Source organism: Dicentrarchus labrax, unplaced genomic scaffold (genome assembly GCF_905237075.1).
Source record: "Dicentrarchus labrax unplaced genomic scaffold, dlabrax2021, whole genome shotgun sequence".
Lineage (NCBI taxonomy): Eukaryota > Metazoa > Chordata > Actinopteri > Moronidae > Dicentrarchus > Dicentrarchus labrax.
Genome location: NW_026136706.1, coordinates 17,378,368 through 17,391,413, shown reverse-complemented (window position 1 = coordinate 17,391,413; position 13,046 = coordinate 17,378,368). Strand labels below are relative to the sequence as shown.

Here is a 13,046-nt window from a genome sequence, read left to right as displayed (position 1 = left end):
ATAAAATCCAATTACTGATTCCCTGCATGTCGTCATTGTGACAAAAACTTAACAGTCAGCGTCTTTTGACACATCGCATGATGAGGATATTGATGTTTATTAATGCAGGAATGTAGGAACAGCACTTCTTGTAAGTCACTTTGGTCAAAAGTGCCTGCAAAAAATAACATATATATAGTACAATATATCTGGTGTAAGTAAACCTCTATCTCACTGAAACCAAGATTCACATGATAAAATATATAAATGTTTGCACTATTAAAGACTATTCTGTATGCACTCCTTTCAGGAATACTGTATCTTTGCTATAAAAGATTTTCACCCAACATACACAAATAACCCACTCTGTGTCACTTAGCTTTATTTTCTTGTAAACATTTCCACTTTTCATTTTATGAGGGTGAAAGGCTGCTGAGCAGAGGAGGGATTTAATGCTTTACAAACACACACAAGTGCTCTGAGAAGCAAAGCATTATGTTGAGGGGTGCCCGACCTCAGAGATGGTAAATTCACTCGGGCTGTTGAGCTAGATGACCTGTTTATTTGGACTTGCAGAGCACATGTCTCAGGCTCCTAGGCTGATCAGTGAATATGCTGTACACAGTCTGCCATGATGGGTTTTACAGCCAAAATAAGCAACAGTAACTGCCAAATAGCACGAGGAGGAGAAGCATGTCTATTTACTGCTCACAGCAGCTCCAATTAAACAAACAGCAAAGGGAACTGGTTAAGGATTATTTTATTACTAGCATTTTGTACAGTTTCTACCATGGAAAAATAACATGTAACATAAGACTGTATTTACAATTCCATTTTTACAAAATGTCTTTACAAGATTTTTTGCCGGTTCAAAAACTTGAGACTAGAACACACAAAAACATACACATTCACACACATCCAAACCAAACTTTGTAATACACACATAAATAAATATAGACATTCACTGACTGTTCCACGACAAATATTTCTACAGCCAAGAACATGTACAATTCATCATTTCCACACAAGTTATAATTTCATTAATAAACATTACATATTACTCCCAATATAATTCTTTGTTAATCTGTTAATGAAATATTGCTAACATACTGAAAAGAGGTAACACAGACATTATTTCATGCCAACAGAATGCTAACGGTTGTCATGCAAAACCATTACAGGCTTTCAATTTGAAGCAAGTAATTAATTTACAGTTCAAAAATCAAATGTACTACATGCAACATACTATGTGAAATATTCTGGGTTAGACAACAATGACTTTAGTTACATTATCCATCAGTACTGACTGTATGCCTAAGCGCCTCTTTAATGGGTAACTCAAAATAAATAGATGAATTTTCTACTTTTCTTTCTTCATGAATAAACAATTGTTTTACAGTTCTGGCATTTCCTACCATCCATTTTCTCCATTTTCTACCATCTTCGATTAAGTTGCCAAAGTAAAGTTTTCCTTTGAACTGTGAACTAATTGCTTGTCATTAATCAGCTGATCAAATCCGATTGAAATTATTTTCTCGCTTGTGTGTTTGTTGCTGCTTTCAATAAACAGCTGGATAACAATTTTAGGGGTTTCTGGGTCTTACTTTGACCTTACAATTCATAACTTCCTGATGAGTTGGGGACGTGTGTTGGGAAGCTGTGTACCAACCAACGCCGAATATGAGACCTTGTGGTATAAATTTCACTGACCAAGACCACAGACCAACCCATCCGGTGACATGTACCAGTCAAGACAGAGGGGTTTTAAGAAGGAATAGCTGATGTATTGTGGAGCCTGGAGAGGATGGAACCATATTTCACGAGCAGGGGGGTCAGTTCATGGTCTGGTGCGCTGTGTTTCTGTTTGGTTCCACACATTTTCCTTCCCTGACAGACAGGAGCAGAGAGCCACTGGTTCTTTTCCCGATTGGGTTTGCCTCAACTTGCAACTCAGTGTCTCTCTACTGATGGTTTCTGGTGATGAGAGTGGTGCTGTCGGAGTCTGGGTCCTAGAAAACACACATAATCAGAGATCTGTCAGATACCAGTTGAGAAATTCAGGTCTCAGCAGAAATTGACTTTGATTTTATACAGCATAAATGTGCTTCTTTTGCTACTTGCTATTGCTGATGCATAGCAGTGTTTGACCTCTTATCTAGGTCATAAATACTTTTTACATCCTCTCATTTTTGCTGAGCTAAACACCCAGTGTTTAGTAATTTTTTCCCTTAAAAATATGCTGCCTAACACAAAGTTATGTGGCGGAAGCACAGCATGTTTTCTTGCTGATTTTGTGGCAACTTGTGGACAGCAGAAACAAGCTGTAAACACAGCACTGAGACGACAGATACACATACAGCAGACACAGAGCAGAAGTTTTTGGCAATGTGATGAATGAATCAATATCCACTCTCCTTTTAGCGTTGTTTTGGTCTATACCTAAATACCCCACTATGTTAACCAGGAAGCTGTTTGGCACAGGTCAGGTAGCGCACAGTGGGTTTAGAGAGATTTTTCACTCTCCATAGAGCTTAGGCGAACTGGTGTTCATCACTTCAAGCAACCCCTTTCACATACAAGTAGGCATGTGATTCATTGTTGATATTAAAATATATATTGATCATCTTTAAAGGAATAGTTTGACAGTTTTGGGAATTATGCTTATTTGCTTTCTAGTGGATGAGCTTACGAAACTCGTTTGTTTAAAAGCCAGGCAGTGTGTTCATTACTGAGCAGTGATAGGTGGATTTTGTTTCTGTTGGACAGAGCCAGGCTAGCTGTTTCCAGTCTTTGTGCTATATTAACCGGTTGATATTTATAGCACAGACATGAAAGTGGTATTGATCTTATAACTCTTGCCAGAAAGCTAATAAACACATTAACTAAAATGTCAGACTACTGCTTTAAGGATAAATGGTAGATCTACAGTATGCTGTTAGCACCGAGCAGCCAAAACAATAGTCCCAACACAATCACATTGGTGGACACGAGGAAGCACAAAAGATACCACATGATTAAGAAATCCAGCAAATAATGAATTAAACTGAGCTCATTAAAGTACAACTCACAAATTCCTTGAGTTACTTGACACAGCAACAGCTGACAGTGACTTAGTACTTACGGTGCTGAATGACTGGTAATATGTTCGGTGTCTGGAAGGTCTTGACGGTGGCGGGACCTTCTCCTCCAGTTGTTATGACCTGCACCTCCAGTCTGTAGTAAGTGGACGGCCGCAGATTGGACACTACAAGCAAGTTGTGATCCTGCCACGTGAGGGAGGAGAACAGCAGACGACATGCAATCAGTTGAAATACAACAGAAAGTGCCTGTGAATTTGACAGGACTTGAATTTGAATGGGCTGTAAACCAGGGGAATATCAGCTGCGTAGCTGTCTTTGCACAAACCACAGACAAAAACAAAGACTTTGTTTTCATAAGGCTTTCTGTCTCTCTTTCTTGCTGCCAGCTTGATAAAGTGTGCGGTGGGTGGTTTTATTTATAGACAAGCTCCAGAGGCTGGGAGGTGCAGATAGGCGGAACGTGTTGTTGATGGAGCAGATTATGTCAAAGCGCAGCTTTTTCAGAGCTCTCACGGAGGATGAAAGAGGAAGACGTGAAGGCAGATGAAAAGGTAGAGGAGGAGAACTTCCAGCAGGACACAACACTTCCTCAGATCTATCCCTGTGTCTGTCTACACACCACCGCTTATCACAAGATCCATGCAAAGCGACCACAACAGTCTTATCCTCAAATCACCCTCACCTCTGACAGAGGCCGTGAAATGAAACGCTGAGGGCAGAGCATACTTTCCTACTGCAAGGGACAATTTATTTTTGAGTATATATGACAGCGCATGGTCCCTGTGGTATATAGAAACATATTCAACCTGCTGCCTTTACAAACAGGAGTTCGGATAGAAAAAACGCCAATCCTGTTACAATGAAAATAGACTTACTGGAGGCAGAATCTGGGACTGGGAGATGATGCTGTTGGGTAGGCTGTTTTGCCGGCTTTCGGTGGTGATCTCAGCCCAGGTGACCTGGAAGCCTGTAATTCGCTGATGGGGAGCCACCCTGGAAACACGCCACAGGAAGTTGCCGGTGATGTTTCCCTCGTTGATGGAGAAAGAGGCAGTCAGGTTCTCCGGCTTAGCCAAAACCTTTGGAAGCCCTGCAGCTGTAAGGAGAGAGGTGTCTCAGTCAGGGCATTGATATTAAAAGAATAGTTAAGTAAATACATTTTGGGAAATATGCATATTTGCTTTCTTGCCAAGAGTTAGATGAGAAGATTGATACCACTCTCATGTCCTTATGCTTATTATGTGGCTAGACCAACCAGCCCTTCTAAAACTCACAAATGAACACGCTATATCTTATTTATTTACTTTGTAGAAAAACTGAAGTGTAAAAACATCACCTGGAGTCTCTCCTTCATTGCCTGGCAACCTCACAGTGAAGACGATAAAAGAGATATAATGTGTTAACTGGTGAGCTTTGGAAATGCTGGTATGCAGATTTTGTTACCTTTGGAAAGAGCCAGGCTACCTGTTTCCCCCTGTTTCGAGTCTTTGTGCTAAGCTAACTGGCTGCAAGCAGTAGCTTCACATTCACTGTACATACATGACAGTGGTATCTATTTTTCTATCTAACTCTTGGCAAAAAACTGAATTGTATTTCCTGAAATGTCAATCTCATGCTACGGTGTCTGATTACTGTGTCCGCACTACTACAGATTGATTTTAAAATGCCCTTTACGTGTCAAACAGCTGAATACTCACCTCCCTCCCCTGGGCATGGGATGTGTTTGTGAGTCTTGCTCCGGATGGTAGCGCAGGATGGGGTGAGGAAGGTGGTGCTCTCGTCCTTGGAGCGTCTCTTGGACTTCAGCATGTGAACAGTGACTTTGTACTTGCAGGAGAACAGCAGGCCTGGGAGGTTGATGTAGTTCTCCTGAGCCAAGAAACACATTATTCAGCCCTGATGACTTTGACATGTCACCCAGGTCAGGTCCCATGGAGCTTCAGAGATAATTAAATACACAGCGCCGGAGCAGATCACATTCCCACTGAGACCTTAGGAACATGCCCCACATCATAGGACCACTTTGAACACTCACATGGTAGGGGTTAGACCACTATTCTTCTATTCGACTTACAATATAAATGATTTTTTTATAGCTTCCACATGTGGTAAAACACAAGGAGAACTTAATTAAGAAGCAAAGTGAATTCATGTGTAATTTGAAAAGAGAATGGCCTGTAAATCCATGTTAATGAATTCAGTCTTAGACTTTACACTCATTTCAAACTTTAATCATCTATTGATCTTAACAAAAAAAAAACGCCTTTCTCATCTCTTATCGAGGAAACAAAAAAAATTGCGCTGACTAGTGGATTTAGATCTTGCATTTGCAGTAAAGAGTTTCTACATTAATAGGCAGTCCCTTGAGAAAGGGTGTGTATATTCCCTCTGATATGGAGCAGCTTTGATTAAAAGTGAATGAGGCGCTGTGCTCACATAAAAGCACAAGCCTGGAATCCTTCCCAGTGATCTATAGAAAATGGATGTATATTTCCTAGCAACCAGAGCGCCGGTCCCCAAAGAATGCATTGATTGCCAGGCCTCTGCCATCCTGTATCAGCCTGAGCCCCAACAGTTAACCCCCCCACCCCCGGACTCTCAAAACGCCTACACAGACCCTACTGCACCCTAACAGAAAGCCCCATGCAGAAGCATGGCTGGGGCCGTTGGAGGTGAATGATCCCCCATTCCAGGAAACATTGTTTAAGTAAATGCGTTTTATTGGCCAACACACCACATGCCTGACCACACGACTGACTCATAATATTCAAAACAACAGCCAGTGATTTGCCCGGTGCAAATCCAACACAACGGGGCTTTGGCTCACTCGGTGGAGTTGTTTTCTTTAGTGGTGCTGTCCTTTCTAAGCATCAGACAAAAGGTTAGGCACGTGCTTTGCATAGCACAGAGCTGCTGATCAAGCCATAGCTCAGTGCAGTGCACTCTGTGATCGGACACTCGGTTGGAAGGAGTGTGAAAAAGGAGCTGGGACTAACCTGCGTGACAGATTTCTCTGGTCCTCTGGTCTCATTGTGGCTGCAGTACTCCGGCATCCACTGGACATGGTAGCGACTCACAGTGGGGTCTAAGACAAAAGGAGGATGAGATGAGAAAATGTTACACAAGAAAGACAAAACTCTGCATTCAGAGCTTTTATTTTTTACATTTTTATAAAATGGAAAAGTACTCCACTACATGGGCAAGTACTTTATGCAAAATGTCATATGGGAATGAGCAAAATGTACTTCAGTATTAAACATAAAAGTACTCATTAAGCAGCGGAATGTCTCTTGTCAGTGTTAATTTTACTGTATTATTGCATTAAATATTAGTGTCAGTTTTTATATTCGATTCAGTCATGAAGCAGAAATGGTAAACGTTTAGTGTTTCCAGGTTCTCCAATGTAATGACATGCTGCTTTTCTCTTAATATCGTCACAAATTGTACTTTGGACTGTTGACCAACAAAATAACCTGGTTCTAGGCAAGCATTTTCACAATTGTCTTACTTTTTACAGACTAAACAATCAATCAGTTATTCAATAATAAATATATTGCATAGTTTAATTTGTAATTATTAGTACTGGTGCATCACTGTGTAGGGGGAAATTTCATTTTGTTCCAGATCAAGGAGGACGTCATTATATACTGTTGTCTAGTATAATCTAGCAATCTAACAGTGTATTAAGTACTTAGAAGAATCATTGTATTTATAGGAACATCATAGGTTTTGGAGGTAAAATCTTATGCTGCAAAGTAACAAGTAACAAGCATCTGTAGCTTATTTGAAACAGTACGCCAGTGTTGAATCTGAAGTTCTTCCCTTCACATGTTAAAGGGTCAAGCAAGACACCGAACTCCGAAATGAAATTAATATAGTGTTCAAATAAATGTAGTCGAGTAAAATCAATAACACTTCTGCCCCTCTATAACGTAGCCTTAGATATCTTAAAACTGTACCTTAGCACAGTACTTGAGTCAATGTACTTAGTTATGTTACACCACTGCACCCAGTGAACATCAAGATATCAAAAGACAATCCGACAGGCTGATATGATTAACAGATGGGTATCTCACAAATTACAACACTCCCTATCTGAGATCTGATATCACTATTTCCATTATTGATGACCAAGATAACTTAGGTCTCTGGAAATAAAACTGAACTTGAAAGAACATCCTCCTTTATCTTTACATTAGTTTATTAACATGATTTTCTTATTACCTTAACCTTCCCTTTTGTTCACTGAAGCCTCAACTCCCAAACCAAACTTTTCTGCTTCAACTTTAAGGATTTGCATTCTCATCAGTGGAGTGGCAGCCTTGGTCATGCTGGGACACACAAACGCTCTCAGCTGCGGACTGCAGCAGCAACGTTCACTTCATTACTGTACAGTAGCTCCTCCTGAGCTCATCAGCAATGTTTATCCACCCATCACCCTATGTTACTAGATTTATTATTCATTCAACTGTGTCGCTTGGATATGTGAAATACTTCTCCGATTAATAATTGAGTTATGCTATGTTCGCCCCTTGGCGCGGGCCTGGGTTGTAGTGGGGAGATAAAAGGGGTCCTTTGAAGGCTTAGACACAGATCTGGCACTAGGAGCCCCTGAGGTCTTTGGAAGCAGAAGAGAGGAATTACAGGGAACCGGGAAATCGGGAAAAAATAAACAAGATATGCTTAGCGGGGTCTGACGGAGAGGGGAAGTGGTATGTAAAACAAGAAATGGGACATGGAAATCAGGTAGAGAACAGAACCTCAGCGGTGTTCGATAAATCATGGCTGGAAGCGAGCCTCAGAAGTGCCGCCACCGCCGGACTGCTGTGTATTGTCTGCGCGTTGGGCAGCCGGCGATATATTATCTGAGCTGATGTACAGTACGGTTCTCTTTCGTCTGCTGGAGACAACCCAGAAGCCGGGCTGCTTTGGATCACAGAGACAATGAGTGAGAGTTTAATCACGGTTCAGTTAACCTGTCCCTTTTGTCTGTCACAAAAACCAGATGTCCAGAGACTCCCAACTCTGCAGGCCATCTGCATGTCTGTATGTTTACAGTAGTGGAACCCAGGTTGTCAAGAGTCAAAGCCAGGGTCATCCCTCAGACTAATGAGTGGCAGTGGCGCACACATTGCAGAGCAGCACTGCAAACAAGAGACAGAAAAAGAGGCTGGACCAGGATTAACTCTGCTCTGCAACACTGTGATTCCCCAGCCACGCTTGATCCCCGCCAGCGTCACTCAGCTCTCGGAGTCCAGGCCAACCTCGCTAACAGCTCTGGGCCAACTCTATCTTCTCCTTCCCTCTCTCTTTCTCTCTCACTCTGATTCAGCAGTTGGTGTCTCACCAGGCCTCTCCTTCAGCCAGGGTTTGCATTCTTGACTCTAAGATGTGGAGTTTGGCTGAGGCGATGACATATATTAGTAACATAACATAGACCAGTGAATGGGACTTGACAGGTTACCCTGAGAGCATGGCTTTCAAGGTTTCCATATTTCCACTCTGGTATTAACAGAAGGGTTGGGGAATGGATGCCGCTGGGACAGGCATTCCTATAGGCTTTAACCCCTTGCGGTGCTTCAACCCACGACCGTTTCTGTTCCCTATGACATCAGGTCTTGTAAAACAAAATGGACCGCTTCAACCCTAATGCAAGGGCGAGGATCTATTAAATACAGCTGTCAATAAATCCCATCGCACGGCTAAGCTCTGTGTGTTTATTGTTCTTTACTAAACAGTGGCTCTGCTCTACCAGTGCATGTGCAGGTTTACACCAATTTGCCCAGCACTCACATTACCAAACTGTCACAAAGACACATTGTTTCATTTATTTAATTTCTAATTTCTTCACCATCTGATACCACATTTTTAAAAAGGAATCTTTCATTGTTAACCGAGAATCAGTCATAAGACTTTATTATGGTGCACATGAGTCATAATGATTGATGGGCATAATGGGGTGCTAATTAGATTATAACAAAGCTATAAATCAATACAGTAGAGTGCATACCTCCCCGGTTCTTCCAGTAGACACGGACCTGCAGCTGGCCATCCTGGTAGAAGGGCGTGCCTACCTCTAGAGGGCCAGAAGGGCGTTTGGCCATGGTCGAACCAAGAGGGGATATCTCCTCCTTCTTTGACTTGAGTACTGATTTTACTGGAAGAGAAAAGAGAAATGTTTGCTGCTGTAGCTAAGACACAACAGTGACTGTGTTGTGGGAAACTCTCCAGCATGGTAACAGAAACACACAATTATTTCTTTGTAAGATCACGGCAGTTACAACACGTTCTTTATGCAAAAGTGTGATGTAAGTCAATGGGTACACACAGCGCTAACACTGCCAAGGTTAGAGGTTCAATTCCCTCTAGAGCCACACATGCTTAAAATGTACACACTGAGGCTTGGTCTGTGTTTCCTAAACACACAGGAGCTCCGAATGAATGCAGATGTGCTGTCAGCGTACCTTGGCCATTCCTGCTTTTTGCAATTCTCATGGTGATTGTTTGCCTGAAGACTCTCAGTAATTTAGGAAAATTCAACTTTCAAGGAATACAAACAAACAAAAAGAAAATTGGATTATGCAAAGTCGGTTCTGCCAATCTCATAAGTAATCCGAAATCACAAAATTGCAGGTCCATATAAGAGTCCTAATCATAAGAGTCTAGAGCCATGCTAGCACCTCTGTGAGGCTGCACTTAGGCCCAGTGGTGATTTGATTGAAATGGTAGCATACTCACAGTCACAGCACGCTATTATTGAGCAAGTTTGCCAAATTCACCATCTTAGCTTAGTGTGTTTGCATGCTAGAAGTAGCAGATTTGCACTAAACACGAAGTACAGCTGATGATGAGATGGATGATGAGAATGTCATAAATTTGGCAGGGATTTAGTCATAAACCACAATTGGACAAAGTGAAATTTTGACCTGATGATGAAAAGACAGGGGATCACCAAAGTGATTACAATTGGTCCCAAGAGGCATAGCTGTAGAAACCTTTCCCTAAAACTTAACAAATGTCAACCTCATAGTGGTTCTAGAGGAAAAGTCAGAGGATACAATGTCTGGGAACAATGAATGGCTGTTGAGTAGGCATTGATACATTTCACTGGTTATTTGAAAATGTTTACCTGCTGGTAATGCTAGATTTCAGTGGATCACCAACGTAATAAGGATTCATCTCCTGGGGACCACGATTGTCTCCACAGAATTAATGTAAATCAATTTAATTGTTGTTGAGATATTTAAATCAGGACCAAAATAGTGGACTGACAGACCAGCAATGCCATCCCCAGTGACTGAAAAACACGACAAGTCTGACAGCTGAATGACCAACAGAAAATTATAACGTTTACCTGACTCATTATTCTTGGTGGTGCTGAAGTGGAGCGAAGCCTTGGAGCTCTTCAGACGCACCTGTCCCCAGTAGGTGACGGCCTGCAGCTCCACAGTGTAACTGCTGTTTTGTTGAAGCCCCTCCAGTTCCACCCAGCTCTGAGCCTGCGACAACAGAAAACACGTGCATGTTGGCATCTTGTATGTTACTGTCACTTGAGGCCCCTTTCAAAGTTCTACCATTGTCCCGGTCATAGCTCCAACTCATCTCAGCCTGGGCCAACCGGGGCCTGTGGGAAAGCCCTGCTTATTAAGAGCACATGTGGAGCTGAGGAAGGTATCATGGTGAGGAGATAGCCTTCAGGGCCCTGTGAGGGAGCCATGTTATCAGAGCCTCCCAGGGCTTCCTCACTGTGTTTGACTTGCAGCATTCCACCATCAGCGTGAGCTTGATGAGTTCTTGTTATTGACTGTGCATGTTTTGACATTCCTCTACCAGCAGGCTGCTTTCAAAGCCCTGAGGTGCCAAAGTGGAAACCAGTAGTACATGTGTCAATAGGTGTCTGGTGTCTCCCACCTCTATCTCCTCTGTGCCACATCTGCTACACATTTCATAAACTAATTCAGGAGAAGACGAAGTGGTGTGTGTGGACTGTCTAGACAATCTGTCTTTCTGCTCAGGTCTCTAATGAAATGCGCTTTATAGAAACTGAGCCACAGCTATGGCAGGTCACATGTTACTATTGTGCAAATGGTCAAATTTATTCAGTTATTCATATAAGAGCCTGTGATTTATGAGGACAGTCAATAATCTTGTCGTGTATAAGGTAAATTCAATTGATATATGCTTATGGACCCATCAACAGTCCAATCGATGCTTGCATACATAATAATAATGTAATTTGTATGTAAAAACACATCTGTAATACTATCAAAATATTAGTCTGTGGCTTTTTCAGTTGTCCAAGCCAGGAAGTCTAACTTTGTAAGTCCTTAGCTTGCCTGTTTGTTTAAGCTTTTATAACCAAATTGTATTTTCTTTCTTTGTGATTGCAAGTGGGGGCTTTGTCTATGTGACATTGCAGACAAAAGGCCATGAAAACTCTTGTTTCTGGCCGGGCCGAATAGTTGACAACGTTCCCATATGCAAACTCAACTGTTCCAAGGAATTAACAGTAGGAATCAATGGTATTTTCCTTTAAACATGATATTTATGTCATTATTGGAGAATGTTTCATGGAAGTTTTTTGTAGTTTTGTCCCGTTTTACTGAGTCTCCCCTTAGATTTAAATACACTGTTTGCATTAATGTAAAAAATATAATGATAGGATAGGAACTGTGAGTGTAGTTATATAACCACTTGACTTTGAAACTACTGAGATCTATGTTAAAAATAAGACAAATAAATAAATAAATAAACCCATGTACCACTTCAGAAATAGCTGAATTACACAATCAAAAACAGAGTAGGAGGAGGCGAAAGGTCCAAAATACTAACTACAATACAATACAATACAAATTGAGATATTTAAGAAACACAGACCTTGAAATCATTATTTATCACTATAAATAGAGCCATTTATCACACTAAATGTGTTTTCTTCGAAAGCTTAACAGTGCATTTAAAGGTTCCTTCATCAGTATGAGGAATTAAAACAATGAAGAACACATTGTATCAATCTGTGTGTGTGATTGATAGCCCTGCAAGTATATATAAATAAATGCAACTCCTATTCCATGTTTATCCTTGTTTCCACTGCAGGCCTACATGGATATTTACAGTGATGTGTTGAGGGGGATGCTGAGATAATCCTGGCCAAGACTCGGTAGTCTTAAAGAGAGGGAAAAAAAGAGAGAAAGAGAAAGAACACATCACTAAGACAGGGTGAGAAGATTACCCCGTTGGTGGTCTTTCTCCTTTTCTTCTTGGATGGCACCATGGACTTGGTGTGCACAGTCCAGCTCCAGAACACTTTGTAGTGATGTATGGGAATATCGGGCTCCTCTGGCAGGGTCCAGTTGAGACGAGCTGTCACCAGGCCTTCGTCGCCCAGCGTCACGTTGGTGACACGCAGACTGGTCGGGCTGGGAGGGGCGGAGGGATCTGAAGACATAGCAACAACACGAAAAAACACTGTCAGTGGTAACACATTTTAGTACATCTGTAGACATTTAGAGCGGAAGACAAAGAGGGCCTCTGGTTCTTGTATGTGACAAATCTCTGGCCAAGGCAGTTTTCTTGAGTTTTCTTCTCAAGTATAATTTCAGGTTGAATGTGTTACAGACCAAACACACCTTTCACCACTTGAGCGTTAGCATTGCAGTTGAGGAGGGGGACCAGTATGACACTGTGTAAAGTAATTAGTCTTCCTCTGACAATCTGCCGTGAGATGTTATGACAGGTGTCATGTCATGTCTATGACAGCGTTCGGCAGGACCGAGAGCACAGGTCAGGGGTTAACAAACACATGCTGCTCACTTTTGCTCCACTCTCAACATTCCTGTACTCTATCTAATGTGTGTGTGTATCCAGGGTTCTGAAAGTATCCGTATGTGCTGTGACCCAGCCTGCTGTCGGCCGCTGATGTCAGCCTGGTGCAGGAGGAGAGGCAGGGCCACATGCCAGACGTCAGACCAGAGGGAATAGCCCTTT

General features: G+C 41.9%; 1 protein-coding gene across 1 annotated transcript in view; it reads right to left on the bottom strand.

Moving 5' to 3' along the window:
* Positions 1-722: 722 nt before the first annotated feature.
* LOC127365935 (anosmin-1) overlaps positions 723-13,046 on the bottom strand; it is a 39,621-nt gene continuing 27,297 nt past the window's right edge. The window contains exons 7-14 of the mRNA XM_051404517.1: positions 12,292-12,497; positions 10,414-10,558; positions 9,070-9,216; positions 6,056-6,144; positions 4,757-4,928; positions 3,935-4,155; positions 3,101-3,242; positions 723-1,988 (exon numbers count right to left, since the gene is read on the bottom strand). Coding sequence (XP_051260477.1) covers positions 1,930-1,988; positions 3,101-3,242; positions 3,935-4,155; positions 4,757-4,928; positions 6,056-6,144; positions 9,070-9,216; positions 10,414-10,558; positions 12,292-12,497 — 1,181 coding nt within the window. The 3' untranslated portion in view covers positions 723-1,929. The remainder of the gene's footprint in view (positions 1,989-3,100; positions 3,243-3,934; positions 4,156-4,756; positions 4,929-6,055; positions 6,145-9,069; positions 9,217-10,413; positions 10,559-12,291; positions 12,498-13,046) is intronic.